Consider the following 19,800-nt stretch of genomic DNA (forward strand, 5'->3'; position numbering starts at 1 on the left):
GCCCCATGAATGTGTGAAACATAATCTCAGGAAGAGAAAGAATGGCACACAGTGGGGAGTTTGTTCACAAAGCGTATCTATATCAAAATGAAAACAAAGTCTTGAAATCCAAATCTCCCAATGCAAACAACCTTGTGGAGGGTAGGTGGTGCAGGGGGGCAGAGAGAAGTCATCCACTCACCTTGGAGTAAAGCTTTCAGAATGGCTACATCAATGTCCTGGTGATCCTCTGAGCTGATGTGAAAAACAGTCATCTGTTTTCCAAGAAACAAGATAGCACTTATTATCATCTGCCCACACATATTATCCAGATGTTTTAAGAGTTTATTAAATGTGATTCATAACATTAGAAAAACTAATAGTGGTTCATTTAGTGGAAAGCTCCTATATTTGATCTCTCAAATTCTTTAAAACCTTTGTGGTTGATTTTGAGGATCACTGACAGTTTATTGTACTGATAATATGAATAATAACTTTATGGAAGTCATCAAATTAAAGTACCCGATTTAAAAAAAAATAAAGAAAAAGCAACAAACATGAATGTACCAGTTCTTTACTCTTCATGCACTCCATGAGAGTCTGAAAGAGATGGATGGCATCATTCTGGCTGAAGTTGAAGGTTTTCTTGATGGTTGCGATGATATCAGTTTCCACTCCATCAGGAAGGCCGCTGTAGAACAACAACAGTATAGTGTCGTTACAGTCACCCTGCTTAAATACACACTGCTATAAAGTACTTGATGAATCAATTCTGTCTAAAACTTTGTCAGCAACACCCTCAACTCCTTACTGATTAGCTCTAAAGATTGTCTGGGTAAGAGCATTACAGCCATTCAAACCTACTCAAAGTTCTGTGTATAGTATGTTAGGTGTTGTCAGTGGCTTCACCTCTGCAGCAATTTTGTCAGATTAAATATTAAACAAAAAGTGAAGATATCAGATAATCAGTTGTACGTGAATATGATCTCATTTCTGTGCTATAGAGGTGACAGTTTGCAGCACTATGTGCAAATTTCACCGGCTTATAAAAATCCTGAGGCGATTGCTTTGAACTGCAGTCTTTTAAAAAACTTCAATTGTTTTTACAGACTGGGCTGTGGTTGGGTTTTTAGAAATCCTTCTGGAACAGGAATCGATCAGAGCCATCAACTACAATTTAGGGAGCCTTTTGATAGTGATGGACATTAGGGTTTCTTTATTCATTGCTTCCTTTCCTATTATCTGTTCATTTGTTCATTACATCATTAGACAAAAAAAAAAATAAAAAATCACAAACAATATTTGGAAAGATTAGCAACTGATCTAAATATTTCCTACATCAATCATGTGTCACTGTCTTTTCCCCCTCACATAGATAGTGTTGTAATTGTCCTACCCTCCCTCCTCAGTCTGCTTGTGGACATAGGCCAGTATGTCAGCAGCACGGCCGGTCCCCTCACACACCACCACTGGGACAGGAGGGCTCTCCTGAAGGTACTCCAGCACAGTCAGGATTACGTTGGGACCGCCCTCAAAGATCAGAGCCACTACAGGAACACCCTGACCAATACCTACAAGACAGAAGTTTATGTTTATGTGTTGTTTCTCCATTCAGCACCAATATCTGTCACTATTTCAGCTAAGTGACAGTTTATGAAACATTGAGATGATAATTCCCCACTCACTGTTATATTGTTCCCAATAGGATAAGATATATTGAATCCATAATGCTTAAAAAGTGTACAACACAACCTAAGGATTTTCAGCTGAAATTTCCATTACGAAGTTCTTTCTCATAAAATATGAGCGATTTAAAATGCATTTGTTTATCTCTTTATATCTGTCTGTGTCACCCTTGAGATAAAATTGTGACCTATCCAAGGTGTACCCCTCCTTTTGCCTAATGACAGCTTAGATTGCAACCTCACAGAGGTGCTGTAGCCTGTTTGAGTACAGATTATGTCATCTGGAGGACTTTTGGAGACCCTAACTCAACATACTAGAACTACCACAAACAGGCAAGAGGAATAATGTATGCTGTATCCCTTCAAGTCTTTAAAATGATGTATGGACTAATTATAATACTTAATTGTTGCCACCTGTGGTGTAAATATTTGGAAGTTTACAAAAGGGAGATTTTAATTTGCTAAGTGTATGTTCATTTTAGTTTAAGGGACTCTACCCAAATTTGCATAGATATTATTTATTAATAATAACCTATAATAATTAATTGTCCTTGTCTGTAGTCAGTGATGTATGACCAGTCAAACTCAAAAAAGTGAGAAGAGTTATGTTCCTTCACCTTCACTTCCGAGTATTGGTCAGTTATTAACATTTCAGGGAACTAAGAAGTGACAATATTGAGATGAATGCACATCATTAGTCAGTAATTAAGAAGCAAAACACATATTTTAAGTCTAGTTCTTTCTAGAAGAAGGCACTCAATAAGCTTGGACTTGATGCATGGCCAAGTTGAGCTTAAACAACACCCTGTTAAATCTTATATAGAGTCAGTTATGTCATTAATCGAATGGGCCATGTATGGCAATGACTAGAAGGAGGTGAGCATATCAATAAAACATAATGCCCCTTGCTATTTTTGGCTTTCTGAGACACACAAACAATATTGTTGCATTACATCAGAAGAAGATCCCCAATCTGTGTTTGCAGATCTAAACAAATGTAAATTGTCAGGTATCCAAACATTGTTTGGATATGTTTTAAATGTTTTACTGAGAAACAAACAGCTAGTTTTCTTACGTGCATGTATTCTTTGGAGATTGATGTGCTTCTCCAGGTCACGTCGTAGCTGGACCTCAGCACCATACTTGCCCACTGTCCCATCGTCGACCAAGAGGAAATGAGAATGTAGGTTGTTGAGAACATTTAATTTGCTTAGAGGGTTCAGTAGTGTCTGATATGGAGCGACAATCTGGCAAGAAGGATGAAGCAAAACAGAAGAGGATTGGAGGGAAAAAAACAAAACAAAACGTATTTATCGTAGAAAAAGTTTGAGCTAATGATGAAACTTGACATCAGATAAGCTGTTGTGTTTTTTTATGCTGGAAATATACATCAAAAAACATTTTTAAGGTAATTTTGAACAGCAAAAAACAAAATCATTGCATTGTATTAAGCGCTGTATCTTACATCTCTGCCAATGAGATCGTTCCTGTTTTCAATGACTCCCCAGGGTGCTATCCCAATCGTGCAAATTTTCTTAGATGATCTAGAACAGTGCTCTTTTAGAGCATCACCCACATGCTTTGCGACACCTGGGAGAGTGGACACAAAAATCACACTTTCAAGTTCAACACTTGTCCACATTCAAAATTCTGAGGAGTTATAAAAACATAAAAGTGACCCATTAATTCAATGTATAACTGACCTGTGCAAGTGTGCCAAATACTGTAAATGCTATTAAGCTTGAAAAAAAGAAATGCTCAAAATACCAGAGCATCTGTGACAAAAATGCCACCTACAATTCAATTCCTGGAGATCTACAAGATCTTTGTGATCCACAAATCTTTAGCTAATGGGCCTATGGATTCAGCTGTATTTGGTGAGCCAGGAGACCATCCCAAATGGCCAGGGTGCCAGATAGGCATTAAAATTAATCATTGGTCTAGGTAATTGACCCTGTGAGTAATGATTTAAACACTATGATCAGACCACACCATCTTAATGCCTCGCTGTGGCTGCAGACACACCTCAACCACAACACACAGCCAAATGATATGCTTAAAAGCCCTGTATTATGACTTCTGCTACATCAGCTTGTCAAACTGATGGAAGCTGTGCATTTGTGCAAGTTTGTGTACAGTGTAGATGTAAATGTTTAAGTTTAAAAAAAATTTAAATTTAATTTGTCCTTTCGGCTTGTCCTGCGAGTCGCCACAGCAGAACATTTGTCCACATGTTGATTTGGCACCATTTTTACGCTGGATACCCTTCCTGACACACCCTCCTAAATTTCTACTGGGCTTGGGACTGGCGCTGCATGGCTCAGGACGTTCTCCGGAAGAACAGGGTGCGAACCTCCAACCGTATTGTCGGTAGGCAGTCACTCTACCAACTGAGCCACTGCCGCCCCCTGAGTGTTGTTTACAGTAATAGTCAAATATTTCTAGCGGTGTGAATGTGTGAAGTAACAGTTATGTGGCTACTATATCAATCTATATCTGCTTAATATGTCTGGTTTATAGCAACAGAGCTCAGCGCCCAAGAGATAGGATGTATGCCAGGCAGCAAGTAAGTCGCTCTGTTCGGTTGGAAGGAGACATTTCCTAGTTGCTTGGGTGCAAAATGAAAAATCATGGCAGATTCCATTGGTAGCAGGTGGATACTGTGGATAACAGGGCCATGTGATGTGGGTAGACAGTGGTTTGCTGAGGGCTTTTTTGGGGCTAGCTGTGGGCAGGGCCTCAAAACTATTGGCAGGGGGAAAAAAAGAGAAGGCAACAACAGTTTACAATAGTTTTTTTATCCAAGTCCTGGCAAACTAAAGCACAAAGCTAAAAAGCAGTATCTAGCCTATTCCATAGGATGAGTTGTTCTTTGTGGTATGAAGAGTGCAAGAAATTGGGGGAGGCATCTGTGATGACTGATTTATATGCACCAGAGGGCCTGCACATACATTACCACATGTTAACTGCCTTAGGGCATGAATAGAGGTGTCAGAAGACAAAAGAGCACGATATGTGTTGTATTGACTAAGGGAACTGGTGACTGTACGGGTCTTTGATAACATACCTGTGTTGACCCCTCCTGTGAGAATCCAGGCCCCGGTGGTGACTGCAGCTTTGATAAGTCCTTTGCCGACGACCTGCTTAATGCGAGGATGCAGCTCAAAGTTTTGAACTCCTCCATGGACAGAGATAAGAATCTTTGGAAGCTCCATGTTCCACTCTTTGAGCATTAGCCGTAGGATGCTTTCTGGCCGTGAGTTGTGGGACAACCGCACATACTGCCCACATTTAAAAATGGTTATAAAAAACATGCACACACACACACACACACACACACACATAAAAAATACAAAGAGTATAAGAAGCTGTCCGACATCCCGCATAGCTACTGATAAAACTTTTATGAATTTTCAAATATAATTTGACATGGTCTATCTATTGACATTGTGTTTTGGTAATTCAAATACTGTGCATCATTAATAGACCCCAGAAATAGATTTCTCATGATGATTTCCCGTACTGTTCATATTTGGTCACTAACATAACCAAATATAATTAAATATATTGAATTCCCGGCTCATATCAACATTTAAGCCATTGGAAACTATAGCATACCTAATACAAATGCAGTCATGTGCAAAAATTGGGCCCCTATCTCTATTATATTTTTTTTCCAGAAAAAACATAATAAAAATTATCTTTTTGTAGTGGGTCCTAGTATTAGTCAAATACATCACAACGTCATTTAACTTTTGGTGGTCTGGACTGCAGACAGGCAAGTTCAGCACCCGGACTCTATTCCTGTGAAGCCATGCTGTTGTAATGGATGCAGTATGTGGTTTAGCATTGCCTTGCTAAAACATTCAAGACCTCCCCTGAAAGAGATGTTGTCTGGATGGGAGCATATATAGCTCTAAAACCTCTATGCACTTTTCAGCATTGATGGTGTCTCTCCAGATGTGTAAGCTGCCCACACCGTAGGCACTAATGCACCCCCATACCATCAGAGATGCAGGCTTTTGAACTGTCCACTGATAACAAGCTGTCTGCAGGACACAGCGTCCATAATTTCCACAAACAATTTCAAATTTTGATTCATCCAAACAATTTTCCATTTTGATTTGGCCCATAGAACATGGCGGTGTTTCTGCATCGTATTCACATATGGCTTCGTCTTTGCATCATACAGCTTTACCTTACATTTGTGGATTGCACAGTAAAAACAGTGACAGTGATTTCTAGAAGTGTTCCGGAGTCCATGCAGTGATGTCCAGTAGAGAATTATGTCTGTGTTTAATGCAGTGTCACCTGAGGGCCCAAAGATAACATGCATCCAGTTTTGACCTTTGGCCTGTCCCTTGCCCCCAGAGATTCTTCATGATTCTCTGTATCTTCTGATGATATTATATACTGTATATGGTGGGATCTTATGAAATTTTCTTCTGAAATTGTTTTACAATTTTTGGGCAGAGTTTATCACAGATTAGTAAACCTCTGCCCATCTTTACATATATTCAGTCATGTTACTGACTTGTTGCCAATTAAACTAATTAGTTGTCAAATACTCCTCAATTTGTTTTTGATTTACGGCAATTACTTTTCCAGCCTTTTGTTGCCCCCTTACAACTTTTAAGATGTGTTGCTGCAATCAAATTCAAAATTATCGAAAATTTTCTATGAAATGTCAAAATGTCTCAGTTTAAACATCTGATATGATGTTTATGTTCTATTGTTAAAAAAATATGGGCTGATGAGATTTGCAAATCATTTGATTCTGTTTTTATTAACATTCTCATCTTCCCAACTTTTTTGGAATTGGGGTTGTAGATCTTAAAACTTTAGCACAGAACAGTTGCATTCAACTTTACTTTTATCATCAAATCTTAAAACAGCTCTAAAACAAATTTTCCACCTCCACCTATCTGCAGATATTACCATGGCATCGGGCACAGTATCACAGTATCAAATTTTACAAATACACAAAGGCAGGATTAGGCCAATGCCAGGTACTGGTATCAGGACATCCTCGCCAAAATTCTTCCACAGTGATATAAGAGACTCATAAAGTCATACAGGAAACTATTATTTCCAAGTTATTGCTGCTGGGTGGTGGATCTACAAGCTATTGAATCATGGGAGGTTCTTAGTATTGGCCACAACTCTTTTTCACTTTGCCATTATTTATTGCACAAAAATGTAGCCAAAAAAGGGAAAAAAAACAAACATATGTTGTCAATCGGAGGTTGTATCTGCCTAATACAAAGACCTGCTATGATCAGTCAATTTGTATTATGTTTTACACATGCAGAATTAAAAGGGGGGCCACTAACATTTGCACAATTTTAATTCAAGGAATTCTACAGTTCTAAAACTACAGTCCTAAGCCCATGTAAAACAAATATTTTTTCTAAAGTTTTTTTAGTGGAAAGGAACCAAACTAAACTGACCAGAACCCCAGAGAATAACGTACTAGATAATTTTTCTACAATGCATGTCACAAGTGACATAAGCCTGCATGTAACATGAAAACCATGGCCTCCAGCAAGGAAGAGTTTGCCCTCCTACCTTGGCTCTGTACGAGTGAGACCCTCCCTGGAAGTTGATGACGCCATAAGCATCAGTGGGGCTCTCCTCTGTGTGTTTTTCCACCGACCATTCCTCCAGTTCTGGCATGGGCAGGGTGGGGTTTTCCCCCACCTTCACGTCCGAGTACTTTGTGGCCAAACTGGCTGTGAAGCCAACGTGCTGCCGCACAAGCCGCCCACAGCAGCACCTTGAGGGTGAACAGGATTATTGTAATTGCTAATACAATAACACACTTACTAATTGTGAATTTTTTTTTTTACAAAAATAAATGTTTAACCATTATCAAATTGTAGTTTTCAATAGCAGAATAGTAAAATGGAGAAACAAGTAATACAAAAAAAAACCAAAAGAAAAAGACTAAATATCTCGCTAGCTACAGTACACCTACTGCAATCAGAAGGCAAACAATTACAGAACTTACAATAAAAGATTAACAAACTACCAAAAACTAAATTTAATCAATAAACATACATTAAAAATATAATATTTTATACAAAAAGCCAACTGTGATGACAACACTTCAACAAACTTTTAAGACTGTAGGTCAGCTTTACTTTGTGTATAAGGGGCAATTAAAGTATTGTTATTACAATCAATTACCGATCTAATCATTTGTGTTTTCTTAACTTCATCTGTGTAGAATATGCATCATTAAACACTAAAATTTAAAGCCAGAAGTTTGTTTTCTGAGGAGGGTTGCTGTTATTGTCATTGAGAAAAAAAGAATAAAAAAAGCATTTAGGCCTTTTTTCCCTGAATTCTTACATACAGATTCTGTCATGTAACAGAGTCACTCAATAGTACTTACCGAACTAGCTGCTGACAGATCTGGCATCCTGGAAGGCATCTGAAAGGAATTTTACATGAACATTTTCATCACTTACTAAAATATCAATCCAAGCTTTTCACAAGTGAAGGACATTTAAGAAGATATGCAGACAGTTCAAATTATGTGATCATGCCTAGACAGAGAAAGGCAGGCCAGTTAGACTGGCCTTTAACCAAGTAGCAGTAGCGAAACCTTCCAAGGGCACTCTCACTTTGATCAGAGTCACATGCAGGGCTTTGTGCTAAGGTTAAATTGGTCTATTTCCACCGAAATTCCTGAATCATCTACGAACAGCAGTACATATTATAGAAATAGCAAATAACTGATGTTAAAAAAAGTAAAGATTTTCTTTAAAAAGTCACCCAATATTGGATCGTACATGGTTGACATCAACCAGCCCCATCCCCCAGTCCAAAAAACTCTGGACCTCTGTGACAAAATTTTGGTGAGGTACAGAAGCTTTTATAAGGTTTTAGTGTTCCTAGCAGTACAGTGGCCTCAATATACAAAGTTTGGATTCTTTTCTAGCATTGGCAGCTAAATTTAGTAATTGGGTAAAAATGGCCTTGGTCATGGCGCAAAGCAAGAATCCACTCAAAAAAAAAAAAAAAAAAAGTCACTCTGCAAAGATATGAGAAAAATAGCCACCACAGCAGCACTCTGCAAACCAGTTTGTGTAAAAGGTATATGACAATCTGTTTGGAGTTTTCCCAAATAGCATTTAAAAGACCGAAAGGACAATACAAATAAGAAAGAAAAGTCAAAAGCAACTCTTTGGACAGAGCTCCAAGCACTATGTCTGGCACACACTAGGCATTGCTTATTCCCTAGCAAATACCTTTCCCTATAGTGAGGTATGATAGTTGTAACATCATGCAATGGGGATGGGACAGGGAAACCATGCAACCTTAGAACAAGGTGGCAGCTCATTTTTAAGTGCAGCATGTAAAACGTATTCACCCAACACAACACTGAAGTAGCCTCAGGATAAGTCTCGGACTGTCTTTGAGTGGCCCAGCCAAAGCCCCCAGACTTGAACTATTGCTGCATGATACTGAAAAAAAAACATGCTCCATTTGCAATATTTCAAGGAAGCCTCATTAAGGAAGTATGGTGAGGTTAAGCTGATGGCGGAGAGTGTAGGGGCACACAAAGTAAAGAAGCATTTGCCAATCGTGTTCATTATGTTAAAAATGCTCATGTTCAATAGAAAGTTCACATTTTGCACATATGGCATAATTAATTTCCCTCACTTGATGTGAATATTTCATATCTCCACATTGCAATGAAGATGCTGAAAAAAAAAATGTTTTTATTTAAATCCTATAAACAGTCTATGTAGAGATTTCCACCCAACAACAGAATTTAATAGAATGAAATCTGCGTAAAGTGAAGGGGTCTGATTACTTCTTGAAGCCACTATGATACACAGGTTAATCTCTGTTCTTCCGACCCTATAACACTGTAATTATAGTGACAGACATAGACATTAAATTATGTAGGAACAGACTCATTTATTCTCTGCAGAGTAGTGGTTAGGGTTTGGGCCTACTTTAAAACATACCATACAATTACACAGTTTCCATGGTAATCACCTTAAGGCACACTATAGTCCACTAAGCACATACCTGTGAGGGTCCTTTGACACTGGAAGTATGTACACACATTCCCTCTTGGTGAAAGTGCTTTCTATCCAGGGTTTCTGGGACTGTGAACAAAGAGAAACACTAGTGAGCAGTGGACAGAAACTAACATCTCTCATGTTTGCGTTAACAGCTTCATTATGTTTGCATGAATTTAAGAAATTTGTTAAGGATGTAAAAATAATAACCCTGCCTCAGTAACAGCGCTTGTACAAACACTTTTATTACATCCACGGTAGTTTCAAAAAGTCAAAGCAAATAAAAGAATGCAGATAATGACATTAGGACAACTAATGAAGGTACATCAACTTCAGGTATTTCACAGCTACAGTGAAATTATCGCAATATAAATCTCAATGTAATCAAAGCAAGGATTTATGTCACAGGAATTTTCAATTAAAGCATCATTCCTCAGTTCCCCCAGTACAGCTCAGAGAAACCCACAAGAGATTACCAACATTAATCTCTCCAAGAAAGAAAAGAAAAAAAAAAAAAAACTTTATACACTAAAGCTTTTCACCTATTGCTTAAAGTTGAATAATAGTATTAAAATCAACAACAGCTGGCAAAGTAGAGAAACGGGTAGTTATCAGCAAGTTATTTTCTGCTAGAGCTCACTGAAAGCAATCATCACAATGTTTGCATCTAGGTAAATATGAAGGTATCCAAAATCCTACGTCTAGAATTCAATCTACCTCTAAAACCCAGAATTAAATCTCTTGCCCATAGTCCTGACCATACTGTCCCAGGCTCCATATCTACAACAGTTTTATCAAAATATCTGAATGAACAGGTCATTCCACTGCTTGACCAGTGTCAAACCACTAAGTATGTACCTTGATGTCCTCTTCTTCATCTCTGTGTTTAAGGGCTTTGTACAGGAACATACCAAGGCTCCTTCAAGCATCTCCTGGACAAACCACAATCACCACAGCCTCAAGTGACCACTGGATCATCAGCAACAAATCACTGTGCTTCTGAAGATGTCAAAGAAATTTCCATAGAGCACTTGAAGCCTACAACAATGCTGTTAGTCTCTGCCAGAAGTTATAAGCGGAGTGATCGGTGAGCGACTGCAGCCTCCAAACTCCATCCACTGCTAATCTGTAAGAAGCCACTCAGGGGGCAGATGAATGTGTCTGAGACAAACTACATATTATACCTAGGCTGGGGAGAAAAAGATGAGGGAGGTGGGGGTATGGGAGAGGATTAGAGGACGGGCAGAGGCCTCAATGATATATACCTAGGTGTCGACTGGAGAGACACCACCAACTGTGACTCACAGAGTTAGTGGCCCCACACGTATGCTTCAGGAGGCCTCCTTTATTTAGAAATTAACTTCCCAAGCACAGACATAAAGCATTTAAAAGTATGTTTCAAGTGCTTTTTGGTTTTACATTTTTTATTCTTTCTACTGTTAAGTGTAAATTATTATCTAAGTAGTAGAAATTACTTTTTTCAACATGATGTTTTGGCCGTCCTACCCTGAACCTCTTAATCCACAAAACAGTGTAGAAAACCCCCCAATTATCAAAACCACTTATTTAGAGGTGAAAAGAAAAATGATGGAAGGTTGATAATAATCCCGAAAACCACAGAAAAGTGCCCACATGCACACATAGCTCTGCAAGACAGCAGCTGAGCTTTTCTTTTTAAACAATGACACTTGATGAGGAGGTCATTTATGTCCCTTTAACATGAAGTAGGAGTTGGAAACTGGAAAAGAAGGGAAACAGCTTGGCTGGCTCTATCCATATATAACTATATAAAATCCATGTACCTGCACCTTTAACACTCTAAAACCTATTGACAGAGGTAGGTTAGGTTATAGCTTCATATTAAAGAGTGGTACTGATCTCTTAATTCTGCAAGTGAATGAAGTGTGTCACAAATGGTGGAACAATTCCTTTAGAGCTTCTCTACTTACAGTGTAGGTTTGAAAAGTGACAATTTGATGAACAACTGACATCTCTTTTTTTGTACAGTATAATTTTGTTTAGTGCAAAACACATTACAGTAATTTCCCGCAGTTCAGTGAAAGAGTGAATAAAAAACTTTAACATAGTGTAGTAGTTATTCTAATAATGATAGAGTCTGTGTCATACAGTGTAAATACAGGTAGTTTTGATTATGGTGTCGCACTTAGTGAACACCGATAATGATATTTTTGTCAAAACTATTGTAAAAACTCACATGTTTAAAGTATTTTTCCCTATTATTTATTGTCCATACATTTCACTTTACAGCCTACCTAACATTTATGGGTTATGTTATCAATGTGCTTTTTATGGAAATGTACTGCAGATCATTGACTCTTGATCTAGTGACAAATATAAGCCACACCCCATAACTTTAAGAGGGCTCATAGTTGTGCTATGGATGAATTGCGTTGTCTTGATCCAACAAAGCGTTAATGAGGAAGATTAAGCAGGACTGTGGTTTGCTAACCTGTAACTATGGTACCTGAGAATGTCAGGCAACAAAAGGCTGAGCACTTCAGAGTCCCTGCCAAAACTCCCTCTCTTTCTCACTCACTCACTCACACACACACACACACACACACACACACACACACACACACACACACACACACTTACTTCCTCAATACCTCCCTCTTCCGCTTTGGGGTCTTTCTTTGAGCTCCAGGTTTTGTGATTGTTCTGTTCCTTCAGGAAATATAACCCAGAACCTTTCCATCTCAATCATTTCAACTAATGTAGGTAGGATGCTAAGAGTTTGTTTATGGGTAAATGTTTAGTGATTTGTGTGGTCATGTTCATCTGGTCTAAACCTAAATGTGTTCAGTTAAGCAGTGAATGTGTTCATTTGGGGAGACTGTAGCTTTATCTTCCTTATGTCAGCAGCAAACACACAAAAACACACCATGAACTCAGAAATCTTGCCAGCTGAGCTCTTCCTTCCTCATTCTTCATTTTCCCCAACAATGTAACAAGGCTGGCAGGTCAAGCCATAATTCCTCTGGTTCTGCCTGATGTAATACGGGGTGAGCAGAACATCTGGCTTGCCAATTCTATTACCCATTAGAAAGAGTGGAGGGTCAGGACCTTTAGTTTGAGCAGTAACCAAACAGAAGAGTTCTCAGTGAACAAGGAGAAGGATAACATTTATTTTGCAGTTTATTTTCCATTTACTTAATTAAGGTACACTTGCTGTGACACACCTTCATGCCATTTTTCCATTCTTTGTAATGAAAACTGAAATAAAGTTTTAGTTAAGCATATACCCTTTTGATTTTCTTATTAATTAATTAATAGAATACGCAATTACATGCACTTACGTAACTTGGGTACTGAGACAAAATCAGCTTTCCTGGGTTATCGGGGAACAGCGTTTACATGCACTTAAGAAACCTGGTTAACTGCAATATGTCAGCGAAGGTTCTCAGTCTGGTTACTGGAACTCCACATATACATGCAGCAGAAGAATAACTGATTTCTCTTTCACTTTGGACTTCTTTTGGAAACCTGGACTACATATTTTAACTGTATAGTGACAGGAAATGCTGCTTTTTCCCTATGGGGAATAATATAGGATTTCTGATTCTCACTTTTGATTTTTCTGTGTGTGTGTGTGTGTGTGTGTGTGTGTGTGTGTGTGTGTGTGTGTGTGTGTGTGTGTGTGCCCCAATTCTTGGGCCATCCTTAAAACCGTAGTCACATCAGTGGCTGAGCCAACAGTAACCTGGCTACTTAAGTCCATGGAAATGCACTCTAGGATAAAGAAATCAAACAGAGCAAAAAGTATCTAGAAATCTGCCAGTTTCCAAGATGTTTTGAAAGACAACCCCATAAACATTGATTTATTTTAAGAGAAATCTAAAGTCCAAAGAGAAGGTCTCAATTCTAGCCCCCAACTCAAGGCCATGAAAAGAGGGTAAATAACACAGAAAATACCACAGAACTGCAGTATTGTCAGTACAGCCATTTAAAAACAGCAAAGTTTAAACACTGCTATTCTGATCCCTTCCCTTACACTGCCTCCAGCATTAAGTTAGAATAGTCGATAGATCCATAATGCTTTCATTTGGGAGGTGAAGGATAAGAAATTTGTCCTTGACAAAGCAAATGTGAGTGCTAATTAGCTAATTTTAGATAGATCTCTAGCCTTGCTCAGAACTGTATTCTGCAGAGCGGGGCTACCAACTACCTATTGGTGATCCATGATTGTTTTTGATTGAACCTTTTTTGGCCAGTTTAAAACATAAACAAACATCTCATGACATAAATTTATTTATTTTTTCCCCAACATCAGGCAAATCCTTCCTTTAGCTTTAATGACCTATCACTGAAAGCCTGGATTACTGAGTGGAACAGAAACTGGAACAATTCAGTGCACTTGGGTGGCAGGCTTAGGAGAAGTCTAATCACATGTACTGTAGGTCTTTTACATATGCTTTGCTACCAGCTGTAGACAAACATTAGCATTGCATGTACTGATGATGCCTGTATCTAGAGCAAAGATAAGTTAAAAAATTAGGAAAATAACATAATGGCCAATGGACGAAAGCCTCCTTTTGCCTTCAAGGTGGGCGTTTCTATGAGGGTGTGACATCACGTAACAATGGTCAATTCCTGTGTCAGTAATTCATATTGGAATCATGAATCCATGTTCCATTCATTATGGAAATGGATTTGCATGTGGAAAATAATGTTCTGTAAATTTGTGATATATATTTTGGTATAAGAGAAGTACGATCTTGGTTTATGGGGCAACTGTAATCTGGAATCCAATTTTCTTTACCACTTCGAGTCTGAAGGTCATAAACAGGCCTTCTTTGTACGCAGTAGATCTGATTACTTTTCTCCAATTCCACAATGGGAAATATGCTGTTTTTTTAGTGACTGGCTTGTCAATCTGGCATTGGTCACTTTTGTATTAATATTTCTCACAGCTTCATTTAGACATAACCATAACCATGAAGAAAGGTGCCATGGTATGTGGGCAATACATGTGCATGCCAATACTTTAGCATACATGTGACATTGGATAGTACATGGAGGCCAGAGCTTTTTCCCCCAAGTTCTTGCAATTTAGGGCATTCCCCAAACAATCATGCAACACAGCCTTCCAAAGAACACAAATGGGAAAAATTAGTGACACTGCAATTTCTTCCAACTAACCTGGTTTAATTCCCAAAAAAAAACTACTTTCTTTTACATAATATACATACAAAATAGATTTAAATTCAGCAGATTCTATTAGATTCAATCAAACCCTGATGTCTAGTCCTACATCAAAATGCTGTAATCGTGCGGGTTCTTTCAACTTTTACAGAATCCAGTCATGACTTAACAATAGACAATGTCAGGCCAATCATATAGTTAATCAAACTTGCCAAAAATTGGTCTACAAATGTAAAATCCAGTGTAAAATCCAGTGCCACAATGTGCCGTTCTAGATCAAATCTCAAGGCCCAATGTTGATGACCTAGATGTTGCTCATATCCAAGTCTCAGGTTTACAGCACAACCTGTGTTCATGCTAAATTCCTTAGTATGCTAAAAATATAACTTAATCTATAATCTTTTTTATAGGGTCAAAGTAGGATCAAAATAGGCATCATAAAAAGAGAATACATTACACACTGTGAGACACTAACCTAGACAGGCTTTATCAATTTGTGATCCTTGCATACTGGTTGTTCCCAAGATGCAGGTCTATAAAAGAATTTTAAATGAAAGGAACAAGTTCATTATAGCCTCCAGATAAGATTCCTGGAAGGCTGCTAAAAGAAGTAAAGTCAGTTTAAGCAGTCATAAGACCACAGCGTGACAGCTCTCCACCTCTTACACTTGTGCCCCCAGGCATAGCTTTTAAACACTGCAACGCTGAAACACTGCTTGGGCTGTAAGGAGTCATATAGCAAATAGCATATGGCAAGGGACTGAGGACTTTACTAATAATCTGGAACTTGAGTCTTTACATAAATAAATAAATGAAGAAGCACTACAGAGGGGAGCACTTCCATTTGCAAAACTAACAAACTGAAAGTGTGCCCACTTTTTTAGAAAGCCAAATCCAGGAACACTGGAAAAGCTGCATCAATTATCTTTCAAAGGGTTTGTGTGTGGTGCAAATGGTTTGGAGCATGAGATAAGAGAGTTCATACAGGCATGCTATAGTCACTTTACAGGCTGAAACTTGCCAAGGGCCTCACACAATCAGACACACACCTGCATGTATGCACAGACCCACACATAGATACTCTAGTAAAGCTAGAATCTATCCTAAGCACAACAAAAGTGATGCAAGATCCTTTCCTACCAGCTCGCAGAGCTCTACAGCCTATGCCAATGTCTCCATTACATAAGTGACTGAGACTAGTAATAATAAATCTTTATTACTGATTGGCAACACAGATGAAATCATGCCGACTACTCTGATCAGTTCAAACCTTGCATTTACTGTCAGACCGATACGAGCAGCTGAAGTTCAAGAGTGTCACCCATCCGGGTGTAAGTTGGGACATGTGAGCAGCTCAGACTAGCACTGTGAGAACAAAGATTATCTCTGGGTGCTTTGGAGCCTAACTGAATAAAAAGGCCCATGCAATTCATACAGGGAGATAAATATACATGTATATCTATAGACAGATACCCTAATGGGCAAACTGATATGTCTGAGATTTGGGTTATAGATTTTCCCTCACTTGCAGGCCACAACTCCTGCACCATCAGCTTAGTGACAAATTCTAGATTATTGAACCACAAAATGACTATAGTCATCGCATTCACATTTTTACGTTAATAGCATCCAGCAAAGTGCTAAGTGGCCATTTGCCATTAAGGCCTGAGATTTCCACCCTTTTAAGGTGCGCGGCAAAGTTCCGTGTATTGTACCTTTATTGTGCATGAGGCCAATGGGGCAAATTTACTAGCAAGACTGCTATGTGGCAATATTGTACAGCTTGCATCAATATGAACTTTGATTTACTATATGACAATGCAAGTCAATATTATAGGATAAAATGTCATACACTGTGACAAAGAATGTTATCCATGATCCTGACTCTTAATCTAAACTACCATCGCTTTATTAATAAATAAGTTAGGTGTACGTTGGGATAATTATTTACGTCAATATAACCTAGCTAAGCACTGATCAAACCTGAGTCACAGCTTTTGGCTACATGTCATATTCTCTTCTCTTCAGCCTCAGCTCCTTGGTGAGCTGCAAGAGAGAGGACTCGACAGGAAATGCTCGGAAAAGAGGCCGAGCTTGTCACGAAAGGAAGGGGAATGGGTTTTTTTTAACTAACAAACGTGTTGAGACAAGTGTTCCACAAGGTTTGCAGCAGGCCTGAAGCATTTAGCTTTACACACAGAGCAAACAGTCATGAGTGGGTGGACAGAGGTCGAACGAAGTCGGAAATAGTAGATGCACTATTTCAGCACCATTTAACTTTTCCCGACTCTGGCGGAATAAAAAAAGCCTTTAGTTTCAACGCATTTGGCAGACACTAAAAGTGGCACTTACTTACTTACCGGCAATGGCCCTCAGTGACAGCTGGCAGAAATGTGTCTTAAAACAACTACCAGCTGCTCTGAAAATGCTCTGTTCAGTGCCTGGAGGGCTGTCTTAGTGAAGAGAAGCTCTGTCCCTGTGGTCCTGACCCGCTCCTAACATCAGTCCGCTACCCCAGCTGCTGTAGCTAACTAGTTAGCTTAGGTTAAGTACCAAACGTTACCGTTTAGCGCTAGCGAGCTAGCTACTTAGCCTGCTAACGTTCCGCCCGTGTGTGACTTGGGGGATCTTTTTAACCACACACTGTGTGACTGTGCACGCTTGTCTTATTACCTACGAGATATTGTGTTTTAGCTCAAACACCACACAGTCACCCTACACCGCAAACGCCACCGGGACCTCCGCTGGGTGCCTAACGAACGGAGGGCAGCATGCACGGGGGGACCTGCCACTCAAAACTGCCGATCAGTCACGACGATCCTCAGCGCCAATTCGACAAGACTATTAAAGCCAGAGGCGGGCGACTGACTACTGACAGAGGCTCACATACCATTCTCTTCACCGTTGAGTCTCAGGAAGAGGTATGTCGTGGCTTTTATCCATCTATCGGCGGTGCTCTCGGTTAGCCTTGGAAGGAAAGCCCGGTGGACGTTGGAGAGATCCGCTTCGGCTGCAGCTCCAACGGAAGGTTGCTTTTTCATAATTGTGCGACTCCAGACTGACGCTGCGTGACGGGCTGGCTGAGTCAGCCAGCTCACTGTCACATGCTGAGGCGGAGCCACCGGCCACATGTGCACTTTGTTTAACTTGTAAATTAATACAAACACCTCGCAAAACACACATTAATTCCGCGATTAGTTGAGTAGTTGCGCATTGCTCACAGTGTCTCAGTTAACCAGCCTGCAAACACGTTGAAACCACGTCATGATGATTACAAATTTCTTTACAATAACAACGTACAGGTACACCGACTGAAATGTTTTCATAAATAGGCTAATGTGTAATAAATGTCAAACCATTAGGAAAGTCAAACTTTCTTATCACTATCAACTCACACTGTGATTACATTCATGACGCCTGACTAAATTAAAAACATCAAAATAAAACAAACTGACATTATTAAACGTGTCTCTTGTAAAGACAAAACATCCCGAAACAATTAAAAAAATGCTCTTTGGAAAAAAAAAGCCTAAAGCTCTTAATTGAGATGATGTAGTTCGTCTTAGTGACCAATAGGTGCCCCTGGTCTTTAGCTTTTTCCCAGACAATGTCAGCTCAAGAGTGCCTTGCCTCCTTCGTTCTGTGTCAGTACAATATCTGTACATCTGGGTTATTCTCTGTACCCTGTCTGCTGGGAATGATAGTGACAAAACAATCAGTTCTCGCCAGGAGCCACTTAGGTCCGGGGACCAGGTAGAATTTGGCACAGAAAGGGTATATCTAATGGTACTGTATGTCCCCAGTGCTTTCAAACAGGTTCTAGTGTATTTCTGTGTCACAGAGTAATTGTTTCACCACCATTTCATGAAGTCAAACCACAGCACCAAGCTAAAGACCAAAGATTATTCCCGAGATGCATATTCACTGTTAGTCATGGAAAGAAATTGTCAGTATTTACTAATATGAACAAGGTTTCCCAGCTTTAGTGCCATGCTGCCTGTGCATGACATAATAGAAAGTACCTTACCTGTTCAGCAAAAAAGCCAAATCCTTGGCCCCTCTGTGGGGTTTGTTGCATCATTCTTTGTCTCCACAAAGTGACTGTACTCCTGAGGACTGAACATACTTTTCATTTGGACACTTTCCACAGAGTTTTATAGTGATTTCCAGCTACTAAGAGAAAAGTGGTTCCACCAGACACGTGAGATATAAAAAATATATCAGTGTGGTAGCCTCAAACAACAATATTCAGTTTGCCTGATTTTTTACTTTTTTTTTTCTTTTTCTCTATGTGAACTCAGTTGTGACTAAACATTTATATTTATGACAGCTTCAAACCTCAGTGCTGTTTGGTTTTTAATTTCATGCACGGCACTTACACAACATATAGCCAGTGATGAGGGATATTTTTATCACTAAGCTTACCGTTTCAAAGCCCTTTTGAACTTTTTACATAATTCTAATCACACTCATATCTACACAGCTATGTCACTACACTGTCACTGCACTTCAGAGACCAGTGTGTCACTGTATTTCAGTGTGCTTACCTTGAACAACTTATTGTACAGTGACCCTTTGTACACTGTCTACATACTGTAATCAGATATCCGACTCCTTTCCCTTTTTAGACTTTGTCTTGTAGTAGATTTAAGATAAAAGATTTAAGAAAAGATAAAATAAAATAACTTTTTGCTTTGGGGGGCCTATTACACCAAAGCAGTGTCATGTAAGAAGGAAGAATAGCAAAATATAAAACAACCGGTCACAATAAATACAAAAAGACATTGCAAGTTAGAAATCAACCAAGGTAAATGGGCAAATTAAAGAAAGAGAACAGTAGAACAGTTTTCTGTTTATATAACTCTTGTTATTTCACAATTGCTTATTGTAGTACTATATCTCCTCTTACCAGGTTTTTGTTGTTTTTTGTT

General features: G+C 39.0%; 1 protein-coding gene across 4 annotated transcripts in view; it reads right to left on the reverse strand.

The window, feature by feature from the left end:
- The window catches only part of LOC137114213 (transient receptor potential cation channel subfamily M member 7-like), a 37,242-nt gene extending 19,307 nt beyond the window's left edge, over positions 1-17,935 (reverse strand). Inside the window, exons 1-10 of one of the 4 annotated variants that reach the window (XR_010913346.1) lie at positions 10,562-10,692; positions 9,711-9,790; positions 8,062-8,100; positions 7,233-7,440; positions 4,732-4,945; positions 3,130-3,254; positions 2,740-2,911; positions 1,376-1,550; positions 547-670; positions 182-254 (exon numbers count right to left, since the gene is read on the reverse strand). Coding sequence is in view for 3 of the 4 variants with exons in the window: in XM_067495336.1 (XP_067351437.1) it covers positions 182-254; positions 547-670; positions 1,376-1,550; positions 2,740-2,911; positions 3,130-3,254; positions 4,732-4,945; positions 7,233-7,440; positions 8,062-8,100; positions 9,711-9,790; positions 10,562-10,612 (1,261 nt within the window). In the remaining variant the exon portion in view is untranslated. Of the gene's footprint in view, positions 1-181; positions 255-546; positions 671-1,375; positions 1,551-2,739; positions 2,912-3,129; positions 3,255-4,731; positions 4,946-7,232; positions 7,441-8,061; positions 8,101-9,710; positions 9,791-10,561; positions 10,713-17,759 lie in introns of those variants that run through there. The other 3 variants (XM_067495337.1, XM_067495336.1, XM_067495338.1) reach the window with 3 other exon arrangements.
- Positions 17,936-19,800: the final 1,865 nt, after the last annotated feature.

This window comes from Channa argus, chromosome 2 (assembly GCF_033026475.1).
Source record: "Channa argus isolate prfri chromosome 2, Channa argus male v1.0, whole genome shotgun sequence".
Lineage (NCBI taxonomy): Eukaryota > Metazoa > Chordata > Actinopteri > Anabantiformes > Channidae > Channa > Channa argus.